We start from the raw sequence: 19,910 nt of genomic DNA, 5'->3' as shown, positions 1-19,910 counted from the left end.
AATCAATCCCTTAGTATTTGGTACGGCCCCCCTTTGGCGTCCAGCACTTCCTGCAAGCACCGATGCGAGATTTCTGGACACTGTAGACGGAAGTTTCTCCCAGATCTCCGTAATCGTCGTTTTGAGTTGCGCTTTGTCCCCTAGATTTTTATTCTTCAGATAGTTCTTGATTTCTCTCCATAGATACTCAATAGTGTTGAAGTCCGGTGATTGCGGAAGTGTTTTGAGTTGATTGGAACATTATTGTTTCGACACGACAAATGAAAGTTATTTTTGCGACACTGTTCGGAGAGAAGCGGTTTCAATTCGCGACAACAAATAAGTATTAAGTGAGATAAAATATGATAACGAGATGTGTTACGTTCGACAGTATATTTTCGAGTGTTCTTTTCCTTCATGTTACAGCGTTATATAGGCTGACCGGTGGCTATCGACTCAACTGAATTAGGATATAATAAAGGTTCCCTTTGACTGGACAATCGAACTGGATATTGAATTTCTATGCACTATTGGATGCTGTGATAAAGGAGACTTAGAAATTCTACGCGCGGTTATTTGAAATTTGCCTTTTGACTATTCGAACGTTTGTCCGTTTGATTTATTGCCCCTTTTTGTTTTGGGGATTCAATCCTTTGCTAATGATTGACTCTTGAATAGTAGCCAAATAATTTATGGTTCTTTGTACCTTTTGGAATACTGATTGAAGCTGTATTGTGGATCTGAATATAAAGATTAAACAATTATAAAGCAGGTTTTCCCGCACGATGAGGTCAGTTTGCTTCGGATCATTATTCTGTTGAAAGTAGTGTTTATGAGAGAGGCTCAATTTCTGAACGGGAGACTGCAGATTACGTTTCAGGAAAATCAATCAAGCCATTTTGTCCATCGGCGAAACGATAAACTCCGTGGTTACAGATCCAGAAAACCGCCAATGTATCATACAGGGGTTTCCAACTTTAAATTTCGAAAGTAAATTGAAATAAAACACACTTAGAATTCGAATTTCGATTAAACTTTTATTTCAAATTAAAGTATGGTTTATGCCATTATGTGTGAAATACAACATCATTCAAATGTTCACCTAGGGCTTCCTCGCACACCTTGATCCGGAACAGATAATTTTCGATGACTTTTCGGCACATATGGGGCGGTATCTCGGTCATAACTTCACGAATGTTGTCTTTCAAATGTCCAAGAGTTTGCGGAGAGTTGGCATAGACACGGTCTTTCGCATAACTCCACAAAAAAAAGTCTAGCGGGTTCAAATCGCATGATCTGGACGGCCAATTGGCATCACCAAAACGCGAAATTCTGCGTTCCTCAAATTTCGTTCGCAATATGGCCATGTTCAGTCGTGTTGTGTGGCACGTGGCGCCGTCCTGCTGAAACCACATGTCATCCGTATCCATATCTTCAATTTGTGGCAAAAAAAATCGGTTAACATTCGGCTATAGCGCTCACCATTCACAGTTACCGTCTCGCCGTCCTCATTTTCAAAGAAATACGGCCCGATAACTCCACTAGACCATAATGCGCAACAAACAGTGACTTTTGGCGGATGCAATGGCCTCTCAACAATCACGTGTGGATTTTCTGAGCCCCATATACGGAAATTTTGGGTGTTCACATAGCCACCGAGCTCGAAATGTGCCTCATCGCTGAAGAAAATTTGATGCGAAAATTCAGCATTTTGCTGCTGTTGTTCGTTCACCCAATCGACGTATGCCCGACGCATTCCATGGTCACCACGCTCTAATTTTTTACCAGTTGGGCTTTATATGGATGTAGGTGCAAGTCCAAATGCATAATTCGCCACAATGATGTGTTTGACAAGCCCAATTGCTGAGCACGCCGTGGAATCGAAACATTCGGGTCATCCTCCACACTGACAGCAACAGCAGCAATATTTTCGGCCGAACGCACATTACGATGATGCACAGGTTTCACAATATCCGCTACAGATCCAGTTTGTTCGAATTTACGCACTACATTAGCGATTGTGTGTTCTGTAGGCCGTCCATGAAGACCAAAATCCGTCCCGAATGCTCGAAAAACATTTGCCGGTTTTTCATCATTTTTATAGTATAATTCAACAAAATTAACACGTTGTGCGATGCTAAAACGATCCATATTGTAAAATGGCAGACATTCAACTAACGATATGACGCTTTGGTTGACAGCTATGTCAAACGGTTGTCAGCGCAGGGCTGTATACTTTCGGAAGCCCGAAATAGAAAACCCTGTACATCATCTGACTACCGCCGCCGTGTTTTACTGTGGGAACCAAATGCTGAACCTGGAGCACCGATCCTGATTTCCTCCACACCATCTGTCTCCCATTCGATTCAAAGAGATTGCTTTCCAGAACTCCTTAGGTCTGTTTACACATGCATTAGCAAACTGTAGTCGTTTTTTCACATTCACCTTTGAGATGAAATACTTTTCACGGCCAACATGACCTCCCAGATTGTTCCTGTATGCTGCTCTCTGGACAGTGTCTGCGCTGACAGGTCTCCCAATGATATCGGCTACTTCGGTAGTCAATTTAGGAATGTTTGTTTTAAGGTTCTTTCGCAATGTTCGCACAATTACTCGTTCATCATCAGAAGATAGGATCCGTTTACGTCCTCTACCCGGGAGATTTTCCATGGTTCCTTCGTATTTCCACTTGTTTATGATTTTCTTTGCTGTAGAGTGGGTTCTTCCGACAGCAACTGCTATTTCCCGCAATATTTTTCCTCGACAAGTCTCACTTATTATCACTGTACGTGTAACAATATCTATTTATTTCCTCTTACTTGCAATTTTGATAAAAACTTTTTCAAACATCTACAAAAAACACGTCACAAACTGACAAAAAAGTAATTCGCAAAGATCTTACTAAAAATGATAATTTGTTTTGAGAAATTTAAGGTGTATACTCAATTTGCGATGCTTAGAATAGAGATTGTTTTCAATTTTTTGGAGTAAATGTGATAATGCTTCGAAATCCGGACGCACAAGCGCTTACGAATATAACTTCAACTACTGAAAAATATAAAATATTGACATATCATAGCATGAAAAATAAACGTTCCTATAGAATTAAAAGGCTTTCATCTAGGTTATGAATCACAGTATTCCACAAAATCATGTTAAATTTGTTCAAAATTTGAAATTTCTTTCATCGTGTCGTGATTTTAAATTCGGACACTTATTGTGCTTTGAAATCCGGATAAATATATATATATATATATATATATATATATATATATATATATATATATATATATATATATATATATATATATATTAGGCTGTCAAAAATGTTACAATCATCTGTTTTAAGTCAAATATGCGCCGTTTTGTTCGATGACTTGTTCCCAACGAGATGCCAACTTCTTAATACCCCTGTTATAGAAGCTCGCTTCCTTATTGGCAAAAAACTCGGATAGCCAATTTTCACAGGCCTCTTTTGTGGCTAACTTCTGACTACCTAGCTCGTTCGCCATGGACAAAAACAGGTGGTAGTCACTTGGTGCAAGGTCCGGACTATACGGCGGATGCAAAAGCTCCCGGAGCTTCTGGCGCGCCACCAAAGAAGTGTGTGGCCTGGCGTTGTCCTGATGGAAGACAATGCGGCCTCTGTTTATCAAAGATGGCCTCTTCTTCATGAGTGCTACCTTCAAGCGGTCCAATTGTTGGCAGTACAGGTCCGAATTGAGCGTTTGGCCATAGGGAAGCAGCTCATAATAAATCTTGACAATCCCACCAAACACACAGCAGAACCTTCCTGGCCGTTAATGAGGGCTTGGCCACCGTCTGAGTCGCTTCAGCGGGCTTCGACCACGACCGTTTGCGCTTCACGTTGTCGTAAGTGACCCACTTTTCATCGCCAGTCACCATCCGTTTCAGAAACGGGTCGATTTTGTTGCGATTCAGCAGCGATTCACATGCGTCGATACGGTCAAAGATGTTTTTTTGCGTCAACGTGTGTGGCACCCATACATCGATCTTCTTTGTGAATCCAAGCTTCTTCAAATGGTTAATAACGGTTTGTTGACTTATTCCCAGCTCTTGGCCGATGCTACGGCTGCTACTATGCCGGTCTTTCTCGGCTAATTCAGCGATTTTGTCGCAATTTTCGACGACAGGCCTTCCGGAGCGTGGCGCATCTTCGACGACCTCTACACCAGAACGAAAACGTTGAAATCATCGTTGTGCGGTGGAAATGGAAACTGTATCGGGTCCATAAACTGCACAAATTTTATTGGCAGCTTGAGATGCATTTTTGCCTTTGTCATAGTAGTACTGTAAAATATGTCGGATTTTCTCTTTATTTTGCTCCATATTTGCGACACTTTAACTCACGAACGACTTAACAAAAAAAAAAACACTGTCAAGGACTATATTATAGCGCGCAAAAATACCTTTCCAACAAGCTATAGTATGAATCGATACAATGAATACAACTAGAACTACGCGCTTACAACGACACCTCGCGGAAATACCGCAGGACTTTTTTGACAGCCATATATATTAGGCTATATATATATATATATATATATATATATATATATATATATATATATATATATATATATATATATATATATATATATATATATATATATATATATATATATATATATATATATATATATATATATATATATATATATATATATATATATATATATATATATATATATATATATATATATATATATATATATATATATATATATATATATATATATATATATATATATATACAAAATTATATATATGGGTATCAAATGAAAGGGCTTGATAAGTAGAATACAATTATTGGTGAAAAATGGAAGAACACAGTTTTTGATGGAAATTGTTTTAAAGAAATTTTTGGACGGTTTTATTGTAGAGAAATATAATAATGATACATATTTATATAATGTACTAAGAACTAAAAAAAAAATAAGTAAAAAACACTTTTTAAGTTCAATGGGTTCATTGTGATTAAAAATAGTAATAATACAGATGATGTACTAAAAGCTAGAAAATAATAAGGCAAGTTGCAGTTAATAGTTACAACACCCCTTGCTTCATTAATTTAGGGCATTGATGACACTAAAATAAAATCGAAGGACATGTAATGAAACATCTAACTGTAGAAAATTGAAATCTGACGTGGCTCATTTTGAATTTGTGTTGAAATAGTCATCCCCTTCATTTGATACACATAATAATGCAGTTTAAGAAAAAAATTCAAATTTTCAAAACATTTTGTGGTGGCGGCCATTTTGGATTTGCATTTTTCATGAACAACTGTATTCTACTAGTCAATCTCTTTCGTTTGATACCCATATTGATGGGGTTCTGATAAAATATGTTATGCATCATTTTGTAGTGGCCGCCATCTTGGATTTACATTTTTCATCAATAATTGTATTCTACTAATCAAGCCCTTTCATTTGATAAGGTTTGGGAAAAAATGCATATGACGCCATTTTGTGCTGTTAAATATCTATTAACACTTTGAACGCCCCGTCACCCAGATCTGGGTGACACTTTTCTCGTTCAAATTGAATAGAATTTTTAAACGGAATTTGATAGGATGGGCACTTAAATGTAAATATGGGTTATGTAGAATAATCAAAAAATCAAAAACATAATAATATAGTTTTTATACTATACTTTTAAACGGTTTTATTTAGCATTACCTACTGTAAATATGTTGGTATGTTTATCTGCAGGGTTGTCCCACATAAACAGAAATTTAACCTCCTTCCTGTTGACCGATTGATCTGAAATTTGAAGCACGCCTTTATCTCTGCTGTCGTTATAAAACTGCGTATTCTATAATCTTGAAAATCTAAGCTAGCGGCCGCAACAAAATGGCGGACTACATATTTTATCAAAACCCCATCAATATGGGAATCAAATGAAAGGGCTTGACTAGTAGAACACAGTTATTTATGAAAAATGTAAATCCAAAATGACCGCCATCACAAAATGGGACATTTTTTTTATTTCATCAATATGGTCATCAAACGAAATGGCTTGAATAGTAGAACGTACTCCTTTGAGAAAAATCACATTTTAAAATGTACTGTTGAAAAATCAATATCTTTATGTCGTCTATAGTAAGTTCTTCTAACATATCGTCCAGGTCTTCACTTGTGTACAGTTCCTCAATATCCAAATCGGAACTCGATGAGATAAAACTCGAAACTTTTCTTTTAACGCTTCGCACTATTTCGTCGTTACTAATATCCTCGCTTTCAAATTTACTATTACGCCGTCCGGTGAACATTTTGAGAATGAAAAAACACGTGTGTCTAAAAAAACATAATAAACATATTGTTTTTGGAATAAACAGGGGGTTCTCCGCGTTGCGCAATTATTATTCTTTTTTTTTTGTTAATTCGTTTATTTTTACAGGCTCAGTTACATAGGTTTAAAGAAGCCAAACTCTTAACTATATTTTTACTATTAACATGTTTTCTTAATTCCACGGTTAATGGAATAGGAAACCGATTACTCGCGGTCGACTCGAGTTTAGAAGGGTGACACATTTTCTTTAGGAAAAGGATGAGATGTAAGGAGATTGTAACAATGTTCACACTCACACTCACACTCACATTCACATTCATACTCACACATCACACTGAATTCTTAAAACTATCGTCACATCTAATATGTATTAACAATTTAACTTATTCTAATGTTAGTAAGAAGGGAACCGATAGCTCGCGAAGTACGAAAAGGAGGGGAAAATGGAGGGAAAAGGATGTAAGAACAATCGCACTCGAAGATCGATATCTTTAAGGAAAACATATTTATTATTCTTATTTTCATAAAGAAACTTGCAACTTGCTTCTTATTTTAGATTTTCTACGACCAAGCGCAAAGAACAATGAAAACGAATTACGTGAAAAATCGGAGTTGCCGAATGTGATATAGTTTATGATGATTATTTTCCCACAAAATGTGACACATGTTCTCAGTATGATATATTCACAGAATCTTCGCAATCGATTGAACAGAATATTCCATATTCCAAAATAAAATTGTAATTCATCCCGATCGAATATAGTACATAAAGCAAGTACGTTCGGTTAAATTTCATTTTTATTATCATTTCCAACACTGTATAATTGACTGAAAACTTATTTTTATAAGTTTTCTAATCAGCAGTCGGTTGATTTAATTCGGATTCAACAGAAAAGTAGTCCTAAATCGAACCCGAATTCATTACTATCGATGCCCGCTTATTTCTCAAGCGCACCGACAGTGGAATTTGGGCCCCGCAAGAAACTCGACCGAATTGCTATGGGCGACGAAGGTGTTAATGTGGGACAGCGCTACAAAGTTACAAAGTTACTCACGTACATACAAACGGGTCATATAATCGACCCCGTGCTGTTCTGCGAAGAGTTCTGCGGTTTCTCGGGTCAAAAATCTTTGCTCCACACTCCATACTCCATACTAAGTCTTCTAACATACCCGTATGCAACTCCTTCAATGAGAAATTTAATCGTCAACTTTTGACCTTCCGGATTTAAAAGCATTTTTTGAATGTGCTTTTTATTCCGGACATGGGTTTGTGAAATTCACATTGATTTTTGATTTTTGACATTTTTTTTTGTTAACAGCTAGTTACTATGTTTGACACTAAACTAAATTGACACAATAGTAACTATCACATTAATTCAACATGCAAAAAATGTCATGGTTTAGGCATGATATTGAATGTAATGAAAAAGTGTCCGGATTAAAAAGCGTCCGGATTCAGAAGCATCACCGTAATAAGCAAAAAACTTTTCGCGAAATTATCTTGCGCGCATAGTTAGTAAAATGTAGACTGACTAAATATACCGAGACAGTACCGTTTTTTCGACCATTTTTTATTGTCCCGCCTCTTTCACAATCTGTACCGTATTTTGAGTATTAAGAAACAAAAATTATTCCTTTGTCATTATTTCAAATATTTTCTCCGGATGAATTTTGCTCAGAGTATTCGCAGTGAACGAATTTGTCGGCCAATTATGGGTTCTTGTAGAACAATTGAAGGATTTTTATGATGTTATTGGTAAATATAACGCCAAAAAGCTTATGGTAACACGCAATTCCTTTCTTTTAAACTTTCTATCGAGAGGATTCCACATGTTTTAAAGGGTGTGTCACATCAAATTGCATCACGGAAAAAACGCTGTAGAAATTCGCCCAGTAGACCGATCCTTTTGAAAATTTTAGACAGTAAAATAAAAACTATTAAACAACTTTTGGCATTTTCTTTTTATTCATACTTCGAGCCCAAGCCCGTATGCTCGCACCTTCCTCTTTACCCCGTCCATAAGGTTCTGTACAACGTCAGGTTGTAGTTTTTTTTTGAACAGAAATCCATTTTCTCTTGAAGTCCGCCTCCGATTTGACAACTTTTGGGTTCTTCCGGAGGGCCTGCTTCATAATAGCCCAATATTTCTCTATTGGGCGAAGCTCCGGCGCATTGGGCGGGTTCATTTCCTTTGGCACGAAGGTGACCCCGTTGGCTTCGTACCACTCCAACACGTCCTTTGAATAGTGGCACGAAGCGAGATCCGGCCAGAAGATGGTCGGGCCCTCGTGCTGCTTCAATAGTGGTAGTAAGCGCTTCTGTAGGCACTCCTTAAGGTAAACCTGCCCGTTTACCGTGCCGGTCATCACGAAGGAGGCGCTCCGCTTTCCGCAAGAGCAGATCGCTTGCCACACCATGTACTATTTGGCAAACTTGGATAGTTTCTGTATGCGAATCTCCTCCGGAACGCTGAATTTGTCCTCTGCGGAGAAGAACAACAGGCCCGGCAGCTGACGAAAGTCCGCTTTGACGTAGGTTTCGTCGTCCATTACCAGGCAATGCGGCTTCGTCAGCATTTCGGTGTACAGCTTCCGGGCTCGCGTCTTCCTCACCATGTTTTGCCTTTCGTCGCGGTTAGGAGCCTTCAGAACCTTGTATGTACGCAGGCCCTCCTGCTGCTTGGTCCGCTGGACGAATGAACTTGACAAATTCAGCTTATTGGCGACATCCCGGACCGAACTTCTCGGATCACGTCTAAACTGCTTAACTAGGCGCTTGTGATCTTTTTCACTGACGGAGCATCCATTTTTGCCGTTCTTCACCTTCCGGTCGATGGTTAAGTTCTCGAAGTATCGTTTTAGTACTCTGCTGACCGTGGATTGGACGATTCCCAGCATCTTACCGATGTCCCGATGTGACAACTCCGGATTCTCGAAATGAGTGCACAGGATTAATTCACGACGTTCTTTTTCGTTCGACGACATTTTTCCAAATTTACGAAAAATTGACAGTGAAGCATGGCCAACGTGATCTATACACTCTTATCTGATTATAAGCGAAAGCTGAAGATATAATTCCTAAAAATTAAATTTCTACAGCGTTTTTTCCGTGATGCAATTTGATGTGACACACCCTTTAATTTGAAGACTCGTGCCTCAACTTTTGATGCTTCTTACCAGAGATCGGATAGTGGTCTTTCAAACCCCAAACGAAGGACGCTATCTATCATTTAGTTTGTTTACAGCGTCATTACGAACAAGTTCACTTTTTTCCTTGGTGATTTTTCTTCAAAAATTTCATCGCAATCGAGTTGCTCAAGACATGTTTGAACGATCGAATCGTGATCCCACGTTCATCCAACACATCGAATCAGAAAAAACCACGTCGAAGTCGATCAAAGAAAAAAAAAATTAAGCTGACTGTTTTCTTCGATATTCGTGGTGTTGTCCACCCGGAATTCCTTCCGGAGGACCAAACGGTTAAAAAAGAGTATCACGTTGAGGTTACGGGGCGTTTGAATAACAAATTCGTCGCAAACGGCCAGATTTGTGGAAGGATTAAACATGGATTTTGCACCAGCTTATCGATCGATCATTATGAATTTTTGACAAAAAATGGCACGGATGTGATTGAACAAGCACCTTACTCTCCAGATATGGTCCGTGTGACTTTTACTATTTCCGAAACTTAAATTACCGCTACGTGGGACCCGTTTTGACAGCATTGAAGACATAAAAGGTATGCAATTCCTGAATACAGTTATAAAAAGTGTTTCGGTGACTGGATTGTTCGTTGGAAAAAGTGTAATGCCTCAGAAGGGCCCTATTCTGAAGGCGATGATAGAAATTTAGATGAGAAGTGAAGCATTTTCATCAAAAACAACAAATTCTCGGTACATATTCGACAGAATGTAAGACTGTGGAAATGTTTCACGATGTTGCGTTGGAGTACATTGCAAAATTGAAGGTTCTTCTAGGAGGAAACAACAGAATTAATAGATTGTATCAAAGTCTGTTCCTGAATGGGCAGACCCCAAAGTAGCATTAGTAAAAAAAACTTCCTGTTCAGATAGATGAAAACATTTTGTTTAGAGGAATCGTGATTAATGAGACAGAAAGATAAAACAAAAAATCCGTGTCAGACAGTTATGTGCTAAGATCTTCATAAAATAAACTTCTAGAGGATACGGAAATCATGAAGATTATTGAACTTTGATCTGGAATGTGACGAATTGATTGAAAAAAAAAATCATAAAACTTATTCTTCTTGGCAAACTCGCTTCATCATCTAAATATTCCTACCTTCGTTATAGAGAACAAAACAGTTGTATCTAAGAATGTTAGATTGTTTGGTTTTATTCTTGGTTTTATTCATTCAATAACATTTTCCAAAAAATATTAGATTATATTTTTTTTGGCTAACGTGTCCCGTTTTCATTCCTGAATCATTTGGTCAGCCTAGTTAAATGTGTGTGTTATTGATATGCATCAAAAGAAGAAATGTATTCAAAATATTTTGTACTAAATAAATGGAGAGTATCATCAAGTAGCATGTGTATACTCAATTTTGGGATTGACTGTAAATATATTTTCGTTATCATCAACGAAACAACAATTGTAACAAATTATTGATAAACTAATCAAAAGCTTAGATATAACGTTAACTGTGTTCCGTAACATTCTATTATTTCCCCGAAAACAAAAAAAAAAAGGAAAACGCTGTAATGCTTCCGTTCCGCTTCTTGTATTCTCCTCGTCGTATTTTTTTGCGTTCTAATTAATCCCTCTCATCAATCCATTTATTGCATAATAAACCTGAACCAGAACAGTAAAAATATCAACGCTTAGCAAACGATAAAGCCTCGCCGATTTTGCCGAGCATGAACGCTACAATACATAAAACGTTGTCGTTTCCCCCTCTCCGAATCATAATTTGATTTTCATTCCATTTCATTTTGGTCCCCTTTTTTCATTCCCTCTGCCTCCGATGTTTCAATAATCGTTACCCGGTGCAGCCAAAAAGTGGGTACGAGCGGTGTTCACCAAGCCGTGTGGTAATTCAAGCACAGGCAGCCGACGCTTTAAAGGGTGCGATCAACTTTAAAAAGCAGCTAACGATGAACAAAACGACAACTGCTGCTGCCGCACCAAAAACCCTCCTTTGGAAATTCGAATTCGTACGTCCGCCTGTGCCTGAAATCCCACCACTCTCGCGTTGCTCGTAGGCATGGAAATGACTGATGCGGAAAGATAATGAGGATGTTGTTATTACTTCACTTCTCCCCCCGCCACTCGTCCTGGGCACTTCTCCGCATTACGAACATCCTTCCGGTTTCGCTGTTCGCTAATACGCTTTTATTGTTATTATTCCAGGCTGAACTGGGGGCGCTGAATACGAGCAACATCGATTACCTACTGGGTCTTTTCGACTACGACCGACTGCCGTATGCGGTCGACATCGGTGAGGGTCAGAATGTGGACGCTCCTCCTCTGGTTAGAATGGTCCACTACTCGCTCGAGATGCTGCAGAAGAAGGAGCATAGTGCGGGATTTCTCTTGTTCGTGGAGGATGGTAACATTCAGGAGGCCCATAGGGAGAACAAACCTTACAAAGCCCTGCAGCAGGTTAAACATTATGCGATGGCGTTCAACATGGGTCACATGATGGTTTCTGAGACTAACACGTTGGTCATATCGATGAACGACGTCGGCAGCACACTTTCGATTCCTGGATATCCGGTGAGTGTGACTTATTTGGTTCTTCATTTCGTTACACATTTTACTAATTTGTTGATTATTATTTGCAACACAAAATATGAATAGTTTAGTAGCGTTATTGATATACTCGATTGAAAATAATATCGTGACTGACAGCGGCTTCGAAAATAGTTTTACATGTTGAACTAGCATATACTCAGAAGAATTCAAATATGGAAACATGAGTTACAGTATACTACTATTAAAACAAATAAAAACATCGATTATTTGAAATGAAATATTCAGATTTCATTGTTTATTGTTTTGAATGAAAGTTAATATAGGGTTGGGGAAAAAGAAATGTCGTATTTCTGATCGAAATTTGACGCTTTATTAAACATACTTAAATTTATCCAATTTAATTCAAATATGCGCGGATTTGTTTGCAAACTTGTTGCCATTTAAAAGGCAACTTCATTATAACCACCGCCCCCCTCCCCCCTCCCCTTATAAAACCCCTCCTCCTAATTTGCAAAAAAAAACTCAGACAGCCAGTTTTCGCAAGCCTCTTTTGAGGCCAACTTAGTATCACCAAGAGCGTTTTGCATGGACCGGAAGAGATGATAATCACTTGAAGCCAGGTCCGGACTATACGGTGAGTGCAATAGGACTTCCCATCCGAGCTCCCGTAGCTTCTGGCGGGTCATCAAAGATGTGTGAGGCCGAGCGTTGTCCTGGTGGAAAACAACACCATTCCTATTGATCATTTCTGGCCGCTTCTGGTCAATCGCCTGCTTCAAACGGTCAAGCTGCTCACAGTAGAGAGTTGAGGGTCTGGCCATAGTTGAGCAGCTCACAGTGGATGATTCCCTTCCAATCCCACCAAACACACAGCAAAACCTTCCTGGCCGTCAATCCGGGCTTGGCGATGGTTTGAACCGGCTCACCGCGCTTCGACCACGACTTTTTTCGCTTTAGGTTGTCGTACATGATCCACTTTTCATCACCAGTCACCATCTTCTTCCAAAATGAGTCGAGTTCGTTCCGTTTCAGCAGTGCTTCGCAGGCGTTGATTCTCTCTAAAAGATTTTTTTGGCGTCAACTCGTGTCGCACCCATACATCCAGATTTTTTTGGAATCCAATCTTCTACAAATGGTTCCAACCAAGGCGCTTGCATAAATGTGGAACAGGTGAAGCAACATCATCACTTCAATAAGAAGGGGATTACGGTTTGTGGAGCGGGGGTTGTTTGTTTTGTTATTGCTAGGATACGTCATTTTTGCATTTTCACATGCAAGAGTAGTGGATATGAGAATGAAATTCTACAAAATCATTCTTTCTTTTTCACATAAATTCGCAAAACCCGAACATAGTAGGCATCGTTCGAATAAGCGTCGTAGCAGTTTGTAGAGAGCCGCCGGCAGCGTTCTGATGCTGTTTGTAAACAATACCGACAGCATTTCCAATATGGCTGAAAGTGCATTTCATATGATTGTTTCACCTGGTACATATAGAGGCGCCTTGGTTCCAACGAGTGCTCACATGCCGGTCTACTTGGATGATTTCAACGATTTAATCGGTTTCCACGAAGATTGGCCTACCAGTACGGGGTGTATCTTCGACAGCCACTACACCAGAACGAAATCGATCAAACCAACGTTGTGCTGTGCGAATCGTTACAGTATCGGATCCATAAACTACACGAATTTTTTCGGCCGCCTTCGTTGCAGTTTTACCTCGCAGGTAGTAAAAACGTTAAATATGGCGAATTTCTTGCTTGGTGGACTCCATCTTTGACACGCTCTAACTTGAGACTGAAAAGGATAATCATAACACTATCGAAACGACACTTGAACGCAGATTGTCGTCTTTAACACTCCTATACTCGCGCATTGGTCTGTCAGACCGAGAAACCAATGATCCGTTCATTTCTCAGAAAATATCCACACTACGACTTTGCGATTCTCTCTAGCTTCGTTATTCGTCGTTCGTCATCGTTAAGCTTTCGCATGTGTTGGTACAAAGGGGACGTGTGCCACTTTTTTAACACTTCCGGTCTGACACACCGACGCGAGTATAGGAGTAACTTTTTTGGACAAGAGCCTTTTTTCATATTGTAGAATATTGTTGAATGAAATGTATAAATTAATGTTAGTGGCGTGGAATATTTATTGAATATAATGCATAAGATCATTACCGGACTATTCTTATTTGATTTCAGTCCCTTCTGTAACTGGATTGAACGGATACATTTATTAACTATTCGTCGATATATTCGCCGTTAGATTCACACGTTCGGAAGCAAAATATAAATGTTTGACTTTCACTTATTCACTAAATATAATGGTCATACATATATACACTTGTGAAAAAAAATCACTTGTGGAAGAATTGTAAACTATTAACTAATCGGTTACTTAAGGTAAATTTAACAGTTACAGTCTCGGGGATGTTTTTTTTTATAATGGACAATATCGACAAGAAAACAAGAAAAAGGAAAAGAAGTTCCTAGAAATCCTTTTATATCATATTTTTTTATGCCCCATCTAAAAAAAGGCATTCATTCTTAGTTTCCCAAGAATACAGAGACAAGGAATATTAGGAATATGCAAACTTTACATTCCAGAATCTTTATCGTCTGGTAATTATCTAGAAGGTCGGTTTACATTCTTCTCTTCGACAAAAGACCCGAAAAACACGCAACAACTGCATGAAATGTAAAAAATGTGTTTGTTTCGAGTATGCAGTTATGCTATGTTCTAATTCTTACTCCAATGAAACCACAATCGATTAATACGTTTTCATATTGTTTTATAGCTCTTTATACTTCCATAAATTATATTCAGTTGCTTACTTTTAATTAATAATAGAGAAAAACTTGAATTTCGTAATTTGTGTTGGAGTATCAAAAATTACTCTGTTTTGAGGAGGCTGAATTAGATGACTATTAAAACATAATAAAGAAGAAGAAAACATATTTTTTATAGATTTTTCATTCAATCATACCCTCTTCTTCAAATAAATGCCAATAAAGCCTGAAAAATACACAATGGCAACATTACAGAGAAGTTCAATTTTCGGTCTGTGACACCGTGCGCGAGTATACGTGTTATGATTTTGCACGCGAGTACAGGAGGGTTAAATAGCCGTATAGATGCGATAAGTACAACACAAGATATGTTTAAGTGTTGTCATATATTGACAATATATGACATTTCTATTTCCCCAACCCAATATTATGTTCATCATTTGTAGTATATGTTTCGCAATGGCACCGCCTTTATATTTTTTGACCTTGAAGCTGGAAGCTTAAGCTTCAAGCAGACATCACACACGACTTGCATCAGTATTTCGTCCTAAATGCGAATGTACACGGCCTTGAACTGGGCCACAGCAGACACCTTCTACTTATTTACCTTCAACAGCATGTACGACCATACAAATTTATCCAAGGGATTTCGTCATGGAGATCTAGGAGACCATTTTTCTTCGATCGAAAAGTCGGTCAAATTCTCCCGACACCAAACAGAACCAGATTCGCAGGCGCTCCGTCCTGCGTATAATAATCATCCACGTACAGTCATTCTACACTTCGCTTTACGACATTCTGGAAAACATGCGTTCAATATTATAAAGCGTTAATTTGAACACCTTTCTCAATAATATAAGTGGTGGTTTGTCTCGTTTGCAAATAACTCCTTAAACCATCACAAATGGGTGTACTTCTTCCAAAAAAATATTTTCACCACCACGTCACAAAACTCTTTTATTGTTGATGATCCCGACACGGAATGTAACTCATCGAATAGATCCGTCCAAGGATTGTGTAAACATTCCTCAATATCATACCAATACGAAGATAGTGAATGGTTGCTGAATCACCACCATTTAAAAAGGTGTATGATAATATTATATATTGAACATGGTGTATATAAAGATCGGTCTCGCTCTGGTCATTTTCCAGTTGGTTAAGCCCGACCGGGCAATATCTGTAAGGGATGGCCATAGTGATCCCCGATAAACGTTCGATTAATCGATTAATCGATTACTTCCCACAGAAATCGATTATTAGTCGAACGAATACTGCACAATCAATAATCGAAGCGAACGAATAAATAACATCAATTAAACGATCCAAACCCAGAGAGAAAAAAACGTACGGCCGCTGTAGTTTTATCCTGGCGTAGAAGATAATAATTGATTTTCAAGCGGAATGAACACTTTTTTGATTCCAGATGGCTTTCTAGCAAATGAGAAATATGAGTCAAACTTATTATTTGTCTCAGTGTGACGATGATTCGATTAATCGATAATTTGGGGCGATTAATCGTATCGAATAACAAACTGCTGAAAAGTATTCGATTAGCTCATGAACGATTAATTTCGAAAATCGGGGATCACTAGATGGTCAATGATACTAAGAATCATTCATGTGACAGTTTGGAATCATTTGAACAAGGCAGGTTACGCAAAGAATCTCGTTGTTGGGCGTCAATTGAATGAACGCAAATTGGGTTTTTAATAGAATTTCGTTTAATACCTATCTATTTTAAATATATACAATACATTTTAGAAATATTTCTTAATCAGAACATTCTTATTCCATTGTTCTTGACGTATATGATTTTGAAATTCATGCATTTTATTTTTGTCAAAGTTTTTCAAATTGAGATTGAAGGTGATTGCTTCACGAACTAACCACAATGCTACTTCGTCTTCATAATTGTTATCATGTATATATAGGGGAGCCGCAGGTAAGACGGACAGTGGGGATATGATGGACAGGTGGTTGATTTGTATAGTTGCATTATGAATTTCAAATTTCTATTGATGGGAACTCCTTCTACATGCTATTCTAGAATATATCAACCATCCTATGACAATGAATACTGATCAAAAGTGAAATAGGGAAACAAAAACCGAAAATCAAACATGATTCCACGTGTGGATGTAATTTTTGCGGCTTCGATATTAAGCATTTTGAGTGGTTTAATTGCAAAATTAAATTCGCTGATGGTTATATTTCGGTTTGGAAGTTGACAGAGAAGTGATATTAGGTATGTACGGAAAAGTAAATTCTTTCGCATGTGGTAAATTTAAATTATTGAAATAATTGCACTGGTGAGGTTGAAGTGGACAGTCACATCCATAATCACATCCAATGCATGATGGAAAATGAAGGGATTGAACTCTTTTTTATATCTCTTTTTGTTCTATTTCAGTTACTGAACGCAAAAACACTGAGAGAGAGCGAAATTATTCCTCTCACGAACGATGAACTTCTACGCTTCGTATATCATTGACCTGTCCATATTCCCCCCACTACATGTTCATTATACCCGCATCGATAAAAATGTTCTACTTTTCGGCTTGTTTTAATTTCAGTAAAAAATATGAAAAAACACATTTTTATGAAACATTTGGCCAATTATTTCGAAAACCAGTATATTGAACTGTAAGAAACTGCTTTTAAGTATTGGAAAACATGACTTTCCAAAGATACAATTGAAGTTTTCCTTAACATGTCCGTCTTACCCCCATCTCCTACAGCTAATCCATCCCAATCGATATAATGGTTCTAAGATTTCCATGACATGTGGTAGATTTGTTCTTTACCGCAAAATATTAGGCTCATATTTTTTTATTTTTTCGTTAGGGCGATCATTTTCATGTTAGGGTGGTTCGAAAAATGTTTTTTGCCAATTTTTACCAAAAATGATTTTTTTTAATACATAACTTTTGAAGCACTGGACCGATTTAGACGACCAACATATCAAATTGAAGCTAATGAACCAGCCTTTTATTAAAAAATATTGAACTTGCAAAAAACGGATTTTATGTTCGTTATTATTGATTGTATTTTTATTATTTTCATGGCTTTGGGCTAGAGGGCGCTATATTTTTTTATATTTTTTCTTGAATGTTGAGGATTTTTTGCATAACATATCTCGATATCAGAGATGTTTTTTTTTTTTAGTTTTTGAGATATGATTTTTCGAAGTTATCCGGTGGAAAAACCATTTTTCCTCTTTCATCCAAAAATGACTTTTTCCAAAAATTAATAACATTAACTACTGAACCGATTTAAATGATCGACATATGAAATTCAAGCCAATGTGCTTCTTTGAAAAAATATCCTACTCGCAAGAAGATTGGGTTCTAATCGCATAAATCTAATTGGGTTCTAATCGCATAGAAAAAGGAAAAGAAGTTCCTAGAAATCCTTTTATATCATATTTTTTATGCCCCATCTAAAAAAAGGCATTCATTCTTAGTTTCCCAAGAATACAGAGACAAGGAATATTAGGAATATGCAAACTTTACATTCCAGAATCTTTATCATCTGGTAATTATCTAGAAGGTCGGTTTACATTCTTCTCTTCGACAAAAGACCCGAAAAACACGCAACAATTGCATGAAATGTAAAAAATGTGTTTGTTTCGAGTATGCAGTTATGCTATGTTCTAATTCTTACTCCAATGAAACCACAATCGATTAATACGTTTTCATATTGTTTTATAGCTCTTTATACTTCCATGAATTATATTCAGTTGCTTACTTTTAATTAATAATAGAGAAAAACTTGAATTTCGTAATTTGTGTTGGAGTATCAAAAATTACTCTGTTTTGAGGAGGCTGAATTAGATGACTATTAAAACATAATAAAGAAGAAGAAAACATATTTTTTATAGATTTTTCATTCAATCATACCCTCTTCTTCAAATAAATGCCAATAAAGCCAGAAAAATACACAATGGCAACATTACAGAGAAGTTCAATTTTCGGTCTGTGACACCGTGCACGAGTATACGTGTTATGATTTTGCACGCGAGTACAGGAGGGTTAAATAGCCGTATAGATGCGATAAGTACAACACAAGATATGTTTAAGTGTTGTCATATATTGACAATATATGACATTTCTATTTCCCCAACCCAATATTATGTTCATCATTTGTAGTATATGTTTCGCAATGGCACCGCCTTTATATTTTTTGACCTTGAAGCTGGAAGCTTAAGCTTCAAGCAGACATCACACACGACTTGCATCAGTATTTCGTCCTAAATGCGAATGTACACGGCCTTGAACTGGGCCACAGCAGACACCTTCTACTTATTTACCTTCAACAGCATGTACGACCATACAAATTTATCCAAGGGATTTCGTCATGGAGATCTAGGAGACCATTTTTCTTCGATCGAAAAGTCGGTCAAATTCTCCCGACACCAAACAGAACCAGATTCGCAGGCGCTCCGTCCTGCGTATAATAATCATCCACGTACAGTCATTCTACACTTCGCTTTACGACATTCTGGAAAACATGCGTTCAATATTATAAAGCGTTAATTTTAACACCTTTCTCAATAATATAAGTGGTGGTTTGTCTCGTTTGCAAATAACTCCTTAAACCATCACAAAGAAGTACACCCACTTCTTCCAAAAAAATATTTTCACCACCACGTCACAAAACTCTTTTATTGTTGATGATCCCGACACGGAATGTAACTCATCGAATAGATCCGTCCAAGGATTGTGTAAACATTCCTCAATATCATACCAATACGAAGATAGTGAATGGTTGCTGAATCACCACCATTTAAAAAGGTGTATGATAATATTATATATTGAACATGGTGTATATAAAGATCGGTCTCGCTCTGGTCATTTTCCAGTTGGTTAAGCCCGACCGGGCAATATCTGTAAGGGATGGCCATAGTGATCCCCGATAAACGTTCGATTAATCGATTAATCGATTACTTCCCACAGAAATCGATTATTAGTCGAACGAATACTGCACAATCAATAATCGAAGCGAACGAATAAATAACATCAATTAAACGATCCAAACCCAGAGAGAAAAAAACGTACGGCCGCTGTAGTTTTATCCTGGCGTAGAAGATAATAATTGATTTTC

At 37.6% G+C, this 19,910-nt stretch overlaps 1 protein-coding gene across 1 annotated transcript in view; it reads left to right on the top strand.

Moving 5' to 3' along the window:
• The window catches only part of LOC129768536 (membrane-bound alkaline phosphatase-like), a 72,138-nt gene that overhangs the window by 39,506 nt on the left and 12,722 nt on the right, over positions 1-19,910 (top strand). The window contains exon 6 of the mRNA XM_055770258.1: positions 11,671-12,036. Within this exon, the coding sequence (XP_055626233.1) occupies positions 11,671-12,036 (366 nt within the window). The remainder of the gene's footprint in view (positions 1-11,670; positions 12,037-19,910) is intronic.

The sequence above is a fragment of the Toxorhynchites rutilus genome, chromosome 2 (assembly GCF_029784135.1).
Source record: "Toxorhynchites rutilus septentrionalis strain SRP chromosome 2, ASM2978413v1, whole genome shotgun sequence".
In the NCBI taxonomy this organism is placed as follows: domain Eukaryota; kingdom Metazoa; phylum Arthropoda; class Insecta; order Diptera; family Culicidae; genus Toxorhynchites; species Toxorhynchites rutilus.
Note: the sequence above shows the minus strand (reverse complement) of the source record. Positions and strands in the feature narration are given on the sequence as shown.